Source organism: Desmodus rotundus, chromosome 7 (assembly GCF_022682495.2).
Source record: "Desmodus rotundus isolate HL8 chromosome 7, HLdesRot8A.1, whole genome shotgun sequence".
Taxonomy (NCBI): domain Eukaryota; kingdom Metazoa; phylum Chordata; class Mammalia; order Chiroptera; family Phyllostomidae; genus Desmodus; species Desmodus rotundus.
The window spans coordinates 83247827-83260831 of record NC_071393.1 but is presented as its reverse complement, the minus strand read 5'-3'; the positions used below and the strand labels follow the sequence as shown (position 1 = coordinate 83260831).

The following is a 13005-nucleotide window of genomic DNA, read 5'->3' as shown; positions in this document are numbered from 1 at the left end:
TGGACAGAGTAATCTTGGATGTAGATCCTTCCCTTTCATGACTTGGAATACTTCTTGCCAGCCCCTTCTTGCCTGTAAGGTCTCTTTGGAGAAATCAGCTGACAGTCTTATGGGAACCCCTTTGTAGGTAACTGTGTCCTTTTCTCTTGCTGCTTGTAAGATTCTCTCCTTATTTTTAATTTTGGGTAATGTAATTATGATGTGCCTTGGTGTGTTCCTCTTTGGGTCCAGCTTCTTTGGGACTCTGAGCTTCCTGGACTTCCTGGAAGTCTATTTCCTTTGCCAGATGAGGGAAGTTCTCCTTCATTATTTGTTCAAATAAGTTTTCAATTTGTTGCTCTTCCTCTTCTCCTTCTGGCACCCCTATAATTTGGATGTTGGAACGTTTCAAGATGTCCTGGAGGTCCCTAAGCCTTTCCTCATTTGTTTGAATTCTTGTTTCTTCATTCTTTTCTGGTTGGATGTTTCTTTCTTCCTTCTGGTCCACACCGTTGGTTTGAGTCCCAGTTTCCTTCTCATCACTGTTGGTTCCCTGTACATTTTCCTTTGTTTCTCTTGGCATAGCCTTCATTTTTTCATCTAGTTTGCGACCAAATTCAACCAATTCTGTGAGCATCCTAATTATCAGTGTTTTGAACTGTGCATCTGATAGGTTGGCTATCTCTTCGTTGCTTAGTTGTATTATTTCTGGAGCTTTGATCTGTTCTTTTATTTGGGCCATTTTTTTTGTCTTGGCGTACCTGTTATATAAAGGGGAGGAGCCTTAGGTGTTCACCTGGGTTGGGTAACGCTGGTCACTGCGTTGTGATGCTGTACGTGGGGGAGGGGCCGAGAGGGAGCAATGGTGTCTGCTCCACTTTCTGCTGGACTTCAGTCACTCCCTCTGCTACCCACAATCAAACTGGGCCCCTCTGGTGCTGGTTCCCGAGTGGGTGGGCTTGTGCACGCTGTAGGCCCCTGTGGGTCTCTCCAACAAACACTCCTGTGAGGCCGGGAGTTTCTCCTCCTGCCGCCTCAACCCCCATGGGTGTTTTCAATCAGAGGTTTGGGGCTTTATTTCCCCATGCTGGAGCCCTGGGTTGTGAGGTCTGTTTTGCTCCCAGTTTATCTATGCAGTAATGTGGGGCTGCAGGATCTGCTAGCTGTTGCACTGCCTGCCCTGTTCCACAATCTACCACCTTGCTAGGTCCGCCAGGCACCACCTTGCCGAGAATCCTCTCCGCCCCAGCTGCCTGTCTCTGCCCCTCCTACGGGTCTGGAGGAATGTTTCTTCTTTATCTCCTTGGTTGTAGGACTTCCATGCAGTTCGATTTTCCATCAGTTCTGGTTGTTTTTTGTTTTTAAATTGTTGTCGTCCTTCTTTTGGTTGTGCGAGGAGGCACAGTATGTTTACCTACGCCTCCATGTTGACCAGAAGCTCAAAAAAAATTCCGCATATAAGTTCTTTAGATACTCCATTTCCTATGCTGTACTTTACATCCCTATGGCTATTCTGTAACTACCCTGTTTGTTCTTCTTAATCCCCTCACCTCTTCTCCCATCCCCCACACTCTCTCCCATCTTTTGGCAATCATTAAAACGCTCTCTGTACCCATGATTCTGTCTCTGTTCTTCTTGTTTGCTTAGTTTGTTTTTAAGATTCAATTGTTGATAGATATGTATTTATTGCCATTTTATTATTTATAGTTTTGATCTTCTTTTTCTTAAATAAGTCCCTTGAACATTTCATGTAATATGGTTTGGTGATGATAAACTCCTTTATTTTTTTCTTGTCTGGGAAACTCTTTATTGCCTTTCGATTCTAAATAACTTTGCTAGGTATAGCAGTCTCAGCTGTAGGTCTGTGCTTTTCATGACTTTGAATATTTCTTGCCAGTCCCTTCTAGCCTGCAAAGTTTCTTTTGAGAAATCAGCAGACAGTCTTATGGGAACTCGCCTGGAGGTAACTAACTTCTTTTCTCTTGCTGCATTTAAGATTCTCCCTTTATCTTTAACCTTTGACATTTTAATTATGTTATGTCTTGGAGTGGGAATCTTTCAATTCATCTTTTTTGGGACTCTGTGCTTTCTGGACTTGCATGTCTTATTTCCTTCACCAAACTAGGGGAGTTTTCTTTCATTGTTTTTTGAAATAGATTTCCAATTTCTTGCTCTTTATCTTCTCCAACTGGCACCCCTGTGATGTGGAAGTCGAACTTACTGAAGTTGTCCCAGAGGCTGTTTATACAATCCTCATTTTTTAAAATTCTTTTTTGTTCTTGCTGTTCTGATTGGTTGTCTTTTGCTCACTTACGTTCCAAAACATTGATGCGATTCTCAGCTTCATCTACTCTACCATTGTTTCTCTGTAAATTGTTCTTTTCTTAAAAAAATTAATTTATTTTTAGAGAGAAAGGAGAAGGAGAGGGAGAGAAACATCCATGTGCCAGAGATATATTGATTGGTTGCCTCTCACATGCCCCCATCTGGGGACTTGGCCCCCAACCCAGGCATGTACCCTGCCTGGGAATCGAACCAGTGACCTTAGGGTTCTCAAGCCAGCACTCAGTCCACTGGGCCATACCAGCCAGGACTGTGAATTGTTCTTTATTTTAGTTAGTGTATCCTTCGTTTCTGACTGGATCTTTTTTATGCTGTTAAGTTCCTCACTAAGTTCCTTGAGCATTCTTTTAACCAGTGTTTTCAACTCTGTGTCTGATAGATTGCTTATCTTTATTTCATTTAGCTTTTTCTGGAGTTTTGATATGTTATTTCATTTGGGTCATGTTTCTTTGTCTCCTCATTTTGGCAATCACCCTGTATTTGATTCTATGTATTAGGTAGAGCTGTTTTGACTCCATGTCTTGGTAATGTGGCCTAATGTACTAGGTATCGTGTAGGATCCAGTGGCCCACCCAGGCTCCCCTGTCACCCAAGGTGGGTACTCAAGGTGCACTCTTTGTGTGGGCTGAGTACACCCTCCACTTGTAGTTAAGCCTTGGTTGTTGTTGGCGGGTCAATGGGAGGGATTTACCCAGGCCAGTCAGCTGCAAGGATTGGCTATGGCTGTTGACCATCAACCTCTACCCTCTGTGGAGGATCAGCTGTGCAGGGGCAGGGAAGTGGTGCTCCGACATGGTCTGTAGCTGTCCACTGAGTGTGCTGGCCCTGGGGTTTCCTGGGTGGTGCAGGGCAAGGTCAGCCTTGACCTGTGTTTTCCCCAGGGCCACCCAGCCTGAGCTGTAAAGCAATCTGAGATGGCTGCTACTTGTACTTTGCTTAGAGATTCCCAGGCAAAGCCCAGCTGTGAATCTAGGCTGGCTGCTGCTAGTGGCAGGCCTAGGGCTTACTGAGGCCAGCTGTTGCTTGAGAGGATTTAGGAAGTTGTTCAGCATGATCCAAGACCAGCCTTTCATATAAAAAAGCCACTTGGGTGGGCCCGTAAGTTAGGTGGGGTGGAATCTCTGGAGACCTCCATGTCATGTCAAACAGTGTTAACCAAGTTGATGGAATGTCAGATATGGCACCAGCCTGATGACTCTGTGGGGGGAGTGTTTAGAAAAGGGGCAATGGCCTCTGCTCGCCTTGATGCCACATACTTCAGTTCCTCCCTGTATGTCATTGGTGCCTTTCATGCTGCTACCTGGGTGCTGGAGCTCAGAGGGAGTGAGTCTGACTGGGTGAGTTTGTGTGTGTTCTTTAAGAGGAATTGCTTGGGGCTCCAACAATTTCTTCCACCAACTCAGTACCCACTAGGTTTTGCAGCCAAATGTTGTGGGGACTTATGTTCCTGGTATTGGAACCCTGGGTTGGGGGTTGTAATGTGTAGCTGGAACTCCTTGCTCCTGAGATATCCCTCCCTATTTTTGTCTACCACACTTGGGTGAGGGACCAGCCTGTTCCAAGTCTCCACCCCTCCCACCAGTCTGGGTAGATGTGGTTTCTTCAATTCTGTAGTTGTCAGACTTCATTCAACTCTGACAACTTTTGATGATTCTGAGTGATGGTTGTTCTCTATTTTAGTTGTAATTTTTAGGTGGTTGTGCGAAGAGGTGAGCCGTGTCTGCCTGTGCTTCCATCTGGATTGGAAGTCTTCTAGTTTTTACATGTTGTGATTCTTCACTGATAGTGTTGCTGTAATGGAGATGCTAAGAAAGAGTAAAAGAGTTTAAAGAAAATTTTTTTTAAATTATCAAGGTAGCTGAGCAAAGTCTGAAAATAACCTTTTTTCCAAAGTACTTTTAAGAAGTGATGTTTCTGAAATAGTAACAAAATTTTTCTTGCTTCATGTGTATAATGATGATAGCTATTATATTTCATAATTTTGTAATGTATTCAAAGCTAAAGCTTCAGAAGGTGTTTCATCGGAGAATCTACTTTCAGTCCCTGGACAGAAGAATGTAGACTCTTCTCCAGAAACTTCTCCCAGTGTGAGCCCCATGCCGCATTCTTCATCAATTGCCAATCTTCAGACTGCTAGTAAACTTATTCTGAGTTCTAGACTGGTCTATAGCCAGCCTCTTGATCTTCCAGAAGGAGTTGAAGTAATAAGAGCAACACCTTCAGCAGGTAAGGTAACTTTTAGACCAAGCAGTTGTAGCTCAGAGTGATTTTCAATGGATATAATGCATGAACTCTTCTAAAATGTGCTGTCAACATTGAAATAAAGATTTATTTTCTAGTAATAATACATCTGTTTAAAAACATGTCTTTATAAGAAATATTTTCTGTAATAAATATAATCAGCTTGACAGAAAATTGTGTAAATATTTTAATGTGAGGTTTCTTGCCTGCACTATGGTTTCCTATAGATAGGAGTACTATGAAGCACAATAGTAAAGAACAAATATGCTCATTTGCAAATCATTGAAGCTTATTTTTTTTAATCAAGGCTTATCATCCACGTTATGCTAATTGTGTCTCACTTTTATTACATATGTTTGAACTAGAGTTGCCAGATACTTCCATGAAAAAAAGGTAGGATACAAAACTATACTTCAGCTAGCCTAGAATGCTCCTGACTTTAACAGGTGGATAAGGTAGTTTGGAGGGCACGGCTGGAAGACAACTTTTAAATGATCTGTCTCTTGAGGAATTATAATAGAGGAGCTCTTAGAATAGTATTTTTGGGGAACTGAAATGAGAGGTTCAAGACTATTCCAGTTACTGGTGAATGATTTTGAGTATGAGTATTCTCTTACTCATTCCTAAGACAGGGCTGAATTGAATTCAGAGTTGGAAAGATCACATTAAGAGTTTACGCTGGCCTTTTGTGGCAGGTGCAGATCTAGGTCAGTTTTTTAATCTTTAAAAATATTTGGTAAATTTGGGATATACTCAAATAAGTTTGTTGGCATTAATAATAATAAATTATATTTTTCAGGAGCTTTATGAAAATACTTTCAGATATATTATTTGACAGTAACACTTCAAAAGAAGTAGTAACATGATTCCTATTATTTAGATGGAATATGCTCAGATGTTTAAGTGGCTTTTCCACTGTTACAAAGGTATCAGTGGACTGGAACTTGAATACAGGTCTTCTGACCCCAGTAGTAATTGCTATGATCCCTATATTATTATATCTATACTATTATATCACTATTACATCTCTCAAATATAAGATGATAGATGGACAGTGTTAGTGTTTGGCAGCCAGGAATAAATATGAGGGTTCTGGTTCAGTGCTAAAACAAGCATGAATTAAAACAGGTAAAAAGGATGAGATCTAGCGGTCTGTTTAACTGCCTGAAAATATTTTTTATAGGGGTAGATTCAGGGTCTGGATTATTTGAGAGCAGGTTAAGGACACTGGAAGGGCAAATTGTAAAGATTATTTAAGTAACTATGATTAAAGTGATAAAAGATAGAGATAGAAAGTGAGGCATGCTGTGGTGAAGGCATATAAAAATTACAGCAGATAACAGATGCATTTATTAAGGGTTGACTTGAATTTTATTTTAATGAAATATTTGCCTCATTTAAGCCTAATTACCTAAAAAAGTTAAGTGATTATTATTGTGTGTTTTGATTTCACCAGTGGGCTGTTCAATACTTCCATAGATACCTTGGCCAATGGACATCTAGTGTCGGACACTAGTTAAGGGGGGTACTACAGAGTAATTCTGAAGAAGCTCATAGTGACTTTGGACTTCCATTCCAGAATTTGATTACTAGCATATTATTTTATGGTTCTGTTATTTTGACTGTATGCTTTTTGTTTTTTAAGGCCACCTGAGTTCTTCTTCAATTTATCCAGTGTGCCTTGCACCTTATTTAGTAGTTACAACTTGTTCTGACAATAAAGTACGCTTCTGGAAATGTAGTATGGAAACCAACCTACAATGTGAAAGTGGTGAGAAGGAAACCTACCACTGGAGGAGATGGCCCTTGATGAATGATGAAGGAGAAGATAATAGTAGTACAGTGAGCATTGTGGGAAGACCAGTCGCTGTTAGCTGTTCATACACAGGTCGCCTTGCAGTGGCTTACAAACAACCCATCCAACACAATGGTTTTGTTTCCAAAGAATTTTCCATGCACGTTTGCATATTTGAATGTGAATCTACGGGAGGGTCAGAATGGGTTTTAGAACAAACAATTCATCTTGATGACTTGGTCAAGGTTGGGAGTGTACTTGATTCAAGAATCAGTGTCGACAGTAATCTGTTTGTGTATAGCAAATCGGATGCCTTTTTGAGCAAGGATAGGTATCTCATTCCGAATATCAAGCATTTGGTACATTTGGATTGGGTATCAAAAGAAGATGGCTCCCACATTCTCACAGTGGGGGTCGGTGCTAATATCTTCATGTATGGGCGGCTTTCCGGAATCGTGACTGAACAAACCAACAGTAAGGATGGAGTAGCTGTCATCACTTTACCACTAGGTGGTAGTATCAAGCAAGGAGTTAGGTCAAGATGGGTTCTTCTTAGATCTGTAGATTTGGTATCTTCTGTTGATGGTACACCTTCACTACCTGTGTCTCTGTCTTGGGTAAGAGATGGGATATTGGTGGTAGGAATGGATTGTGAAATGCATGTATATGCACAGTGGAAGCATGCTGTCAAATTTGGAGATGCTGAAATTGATAGTCCTGATGGAGAAGAGACTGCAATACAAGATCATTCTGCCTTTAAATCTAATATGTTGTCAAGAAAAAGTATTGTTGAAGGAACAGTTGTTGCTGATGATGTTTTCTGTTCACCAACTGTAGTTCAAGATGGTGGCTTATTTGAGGCTGCACATGTACTTTCCCCTACTCTCCCACAATATCATCCAACTCAACTGTTGGAATTGATGGATTTAGGGAAAGTTCGCAGGGCTAAAGCTATTCTCTCCCATTTAGTAAAATGTATTGCAGGTGAAGTTGCAATAGTTAGAGATGCTGATGCTTCAGAAGGAACTAAGCGACATCTTTCTCGAACCATTAGTGTAAGTGGCAGTACAGCAAAGGATACAGTCACCATAGGAAAAGATGGCACTCGAGATTACACTGAAATAGATTCTATTCCTCCACTACCCTTATATGCATTGCTGGCTGCAGATCAAGATACAACCTACAGAATTTCAGAAGAAAGTACAAAAATAAAACAGAGTTATGAAGATCATATCAAAAGTCAACCAGAGGATCAGTATTCAGAACTGTTCCAAGTACAGGATATAACAACAGATGATATTGATTTAGAGCCAGAGAAGAGAGATAACAAATCAAAAGTAATAAATCTTTCCCAGTATGGACCAGCTTACTTTGGCCAAGAACATGCTAGGGTACTTTCGAGTCATCTCATGCACTCTAGTCTGCCAGGCCTTACCCGTTTGGAGCAGATGTTCCTTGTAGCTTTGGCTGATACAGTGGCTACCACCAGTACTGAGCTTGATGAAAGCAGAGATAAGAGTTGCTCAGGTAAGTATTCTCACTAAAAATTTGTAAAGTTATCATTAATAGACTGTTTGTATTACCTAAGTAATGACTCCCATATTGAATTGCAGTCTTTCTTTAAACCTTGCAGGGAAAAGACCTCTTTAACAGACAGTTGCTATTACGTCAGATGATTAGTTGTGAAAGAAAAGGCAGTTGGGGTAGGCCATGACTTATGACTTCATGGATTCATTGCATCTATGTGTGTTCCTCCCTGACTTTTATACAGAAACTTTTGAATGATTTTTGGATATAGTCTTATGCTTTTTCAGATTGATTTTTATGGTTTATTTATTTACTTTTAGTCATAATAATGGCCCATTTGTTAATTTTACTGTTAAACCATGAGACTTATAGGCACTTCATGAGCTCAGCTTGTTCATCTTACCATTTCTAGGTATAAATAATTTTTACAATTACCAAATTTTCTACAAAGAGTCTCTTAATAAGGAGGTTTTCTTATATTTTAATATAATGTATGTCTTGCTTAATTCATTCTGTAACCAGATTTTTGGCTGCCTCTTGAAACTAGATTTCATTCTCTTTTATGCAAATAGTTGAAGGTAATGGGTCTGATTGGAAATGATGGAGTTAGCAAAGGAAACCAAAAATGATTAATCATCCATTCAATAAATATTGTAGGGGAGTGAACAATTACTATGTGCCAGGTGTTTACGCACTTTATCGTATTTAATTATCATAACAATCTTCTAGTAGGTAGCTCTTACTGTATTAATTTTATAGATGAAGACACTGATCCTTAGGGAGAGTAAGTGCCTTAGCTAAGATCACACAGGTAGTAAGTGGCAGAACTGGTGTTCGTAAGTGGATAAATCATTGCCTTCAAGCCTGTACTTTAACTGTTCCACAAAATTTCCAAATTTGAGGAAAAAAGACTGTTCCTCAAAGCCACCTGGAATATATATCTTTATAGAGATTAATACCCCTGTAATATATTCCCAACGGTTTTCCCTCTGTAGCTTAAAATAACTGGAGACCTTGGTGTCCAACCTGTGCCCCCCCGGGCCACATATGGCTCAGGATGGCTATGAATGTGGTCCAACACAAAATTGTAAATTTACTTAAAACATGATGAGATTTTTTGTGATTGCGTGTCACAGTGTATTTAATATGTGGCCCAAGGCAACTCTTCCTCTTCCGGTGTGACCCAGAGACACCAAAAGGTTGGACATCCCTGCCTTGGAAGGTTTTGCTGATGACCTATTTTCTAACCATGTTAATTTAAAAAAAATCCTAATTATTGTGAGTTTGTGTGCAATAGAGCAACATTCTTTTCAGAATAACCTTAAGCCTTTGGTACAAACTTACTATATACAGGTTTATATTACTTAATATATTACAGGTTTTACTCTGGTATATTAAGGAAGTAGTCCATGAAAAACAGTTTAAAATTCCTGATATAATATCATTGGCTATACAATATAAAAATGGCTCATCCTGGTCACAGTGGACTTTTATAAGGTAGATAAGACAGGAATGAATGTCTCCATTTCACAGGTGGGGAACTAAAGCTCAGAGATTAAATAAGTTCACATCTCAGTAAATGGATTCTAAGTAAATGAACTCTTCCATTTGTTCAGGTGAGACAACTTAGAGGCATTCTTGGCTCTGTTTTCTCTCACACCCCTTATCCAGTTCACTGACAGATGCTGTCAGTTCTACTATACATAGAATCCAGTCATTTCTCATCAACCCTCCTGTTACCACTCTGGTCCAAGTCACTGTCACCTCCTGCCTAATTATTGACAAAGTTGCCTAAACTGCTTCATCCTTGTTACCTTGTTCTGTGTGAAGAACCTAGGAACCAGTGATTATTCTAAAACAAAATTACGTTAAATCTCTCCTCTGCTCAGCACACACCAGTGCATGCCTACCTACTTCACTTTAGAATAAAAGTCAAATCCGTACAGTGGTCTGCAAGGCTGTATGTGATCTGTGCTTGTTTCCACTCTGCTACGTTGGCATCTTTGCTGTCCCACAAACACACTAAGCACGTTCCTGTTTCAGGGTCTTTGCACAAGTTGTTTCCTTCGTGTAGAATGCTCTTCTTTTGGATTTACGCATGTTTTCATTCCCTTACCTCCTCAAATTTCTGCTGTGATGTCATTTTATAGAATGTTCTTGCCTGGTTACACTATATAAAATAGAACTAACTCCAGTATTCCTGTTCTCTCAATCCTGCTTTATTTCTCTCCACAGTATTGATTTCTACTAGACATATTATCTGTTTATTGTTTGTCTCTGTCTCCTAAACTGTAAACCCCATGAGAGTATGCACATTGCCTTATTCACTGCCAAAAAAAAAAAAAAAAAAAAAAAAAAAAAAAAAAAAATAAAAAAAAAAAAAAAAAAAAAAAAAAAAAAAAAAAAAACCCCAGTACCTAAACTGTGTTTTGCATGTAGTAGATGCTCAATTTGTTGAATGAATAAATGAATGGATAAATGAATATAGCTGATGGGAAGTAGAGCTGGAACTTGAACTTAGACAATTCAAAAATTTTATTTTCTTCCAGAAAATGTTACTTGAGTCAACAATCTGAGTAATTCCTAAGTGGCAGCCACTGGGCTAGGTGCTATCAATACTTTTAATGCATTTTTCCAATAGTGGTTATTGTTTTGATTAAACTTACTACACTTTTGTATCTTTTTAACTAAGGTTAAGTTTCTGGAATCAAGGTTATGGTTCATCTGTGTAACTAGCCTGGGGAATTACATTTCAAGTCTTTGATAATACTACTGTATTTCAGTTGAGCTAAACAGCCTGCAAAATGTTACCTATTTAATTATATAATAAATGGTTTCACTTTGGTTGTATTGTTTCTGTCTTTAAATCTCATCTAAATTTATGTAGGGTTTATTTTTCAAAATTGTACCTAACTTACTATAGTTAATTTATTTTTATTGGCTTTCAGGATTTTTTTCTTACTTATTATGAGCAGTTATAAACACTGTTACCTGTATTAATAGGTAATTATATTTCCCCAACTATTTTTAATGAGTTTTAGAATTTATATATTTTTGTAAAGGTATTTTAATAAAGATATTAAAGTATTCACAAAGGAATACTTTGTGAATCAATTACGTAATACATTTTGTGTAAATTATCATTACTAAATTTATTATTTTCTAACTTTTGATTGATTTATGACTTGTTGCATTCCTTTTTCCTTAAACATGTTTTCTGTTTACGTTACAGGAAGAGACACCTTAGATGAGTGTGGTTTGAGATACCTACTAGCTATGCGCTTGCACACATGCCTTTTGACATCACTGCCTCCTTTGTACCGAGTACAGCTGCTTCATCAAGGTATTTAACTACTTGATTGAACCTTTGCACAACTGTTATTTAGTATAGAAGTGGTGTATTCATATTTGTGTGTAAGCAGGAGGTAAATCATATGCATACCTATCACTAGACTTAAGACATTCCTGTCACATAGTACCCAGTTACCATTTTTCTTTGTGACTTTCAGCTTTGTTCTGTGACTTTGCTCATCTATTTCAGTTTCTCAGACTTTACTCAGTAAAGTTGTGGTAGCTCGGCAGTAAACCTGACATGCCTGACATTGTAACCCAATGTGGTCCTGAATTTCTTTGATGTGTAATGCCTTTTCTTTTAAAATTCTGTAAATTTGCCCTACGTGTTATTATTTATGTTTATTTTAATATAGGCATTGCGTCCTAAGTTATTTACTCACAAGTAAAGCCGACGTTTCAGCAATATCTGCCATACAGTGACCCACCATGCTCCCAGCATACGGCCACACATGCTGCTTTGAGACATAAGGATTTATATCAACTCTATCATGTATAGATTAAAAAATTGAAACTAGAGTTTAAAGTGACATGCCCAAAATATAGGGAGATTTATTATTCTTTTTTTAAGAGGTTTTTTTTTTTTAAGATTATTGTTCATTTATTTATTTTTAGACAGAGGGTAATTGGAGAAAGAGAGAGAGAGAAACATCAATGTGTGGTTGCCTCTCACACTCCCCCCAGCGGGGACCTGGCCTACAACCCAGGCATGTGTCTTAGACTGGGAATGGAACGAGCAACCCTTTGGTTTACAGTCCAGTGATCAATCCACTGAGCCACACCAGCCAGGGCTGTTTATTATTCTTATCCCCAGTACCCTGTGTTTTCAATAAGTGCTCTTCACAAATAATGATTCTATACGGTAGTCAAATATTCTGTCCTGTGTCTAAACTATATTTCATCTATTCAATTATTCATTTTTGATACAAATTTTTGTATTTTTTCTATTTGACTTATCACTGTAATGATTTACCTTATAAACTTGCATATAAATATTTATGTATATGTCTGATTATTTCTACATGTTGGTTTTCTTGTGATGGGGTTACTGAATCAAAGGACTTGAAAATTCTTAACTCTTGATAAGTAACGCCTCAGTCTGAAAGATTACGCTAATTTACCTTCCTAGAGGCAGTGTTTGATGATACCAAATCTTAACCCATTGCCAATACTTTATTATCATTTTAAACCACCTGTGTCATTTGCATAGGTTTAAAAAAATGGTGTCTTGGTGTTCTTCTAAATTTTAGTTTTAAATGGTAATCACCTGGTACTTAATGACAATCGTATTTTGCCTAGGGAGATTTAAAATGCCTTAAATTTCTAAAGCTTTGGCAAATTCCATTTTCCCTTGATACAGTTAAAAGATTGGAGATGAGAAGGGACTGGTATTGTAGGTAATGGTCTTGGGAACAGTTTTCAGGGAAAAAGATAAGTGGCCAATATGTAGATAGAAAAGCTCAGAAGAACAGAGATACACTGCGAAGAAAACTTGCCAATGGTAGGCAAATAAAAATGAGTGCCTGTTGGTGCCGCTGTTCTTTCTTTGTAATACTTTTTTTCACCTCGAATAGTTAGGTTTCCAAATGCATCCACTGCTCTTAATCTTGCTCTCTGAGCTTAATTCCTTTGACATGACTGTGTATATTTTCAAAATGTTAATCAGTCAAATTTCATTTAAGGGTATAGACTATAATATATTGCTATTATTCTTTTATGGTATGAAAGTATTGCAAAAGTATGCATTTGTATTGTTATAATAATAGCAA

The 13005-nt window shown here is 38.4% G+C and overlaps 1 protein-coding gene across 5 annotated transcripts in view; it reads left to right on the top strand.

Moving 5' to 3' along the window:
* Nucleotides 1-13005, top strand: part of DMXL2 (Dmx like 2) — a 134730-nt gene that overhangs the window by 80002 nt on the left and 41723 nt on the right. For all 5 annotated transcript variants that reach the window (XM_045201428.2, XM_024567807.3, XM_045201427.2 and 2 more), the window contains 3 exons: nucleotides 4321-4548; nucleotides 6209-7885; nucleotides 11118-11228. In XM_045201428.2, the coding sequence (XP_045057363.2) occupies nucleotides 4321-4548; nucleotides 6209-7885; nucleotides 11118-11228 (2016 nt within the window). The remainder of the gene's footprint in view (nucleotides 1-4320; nucleotides 4549-6208; nucleotides 7886-11117; nucleotides 11229-13005) is intronic.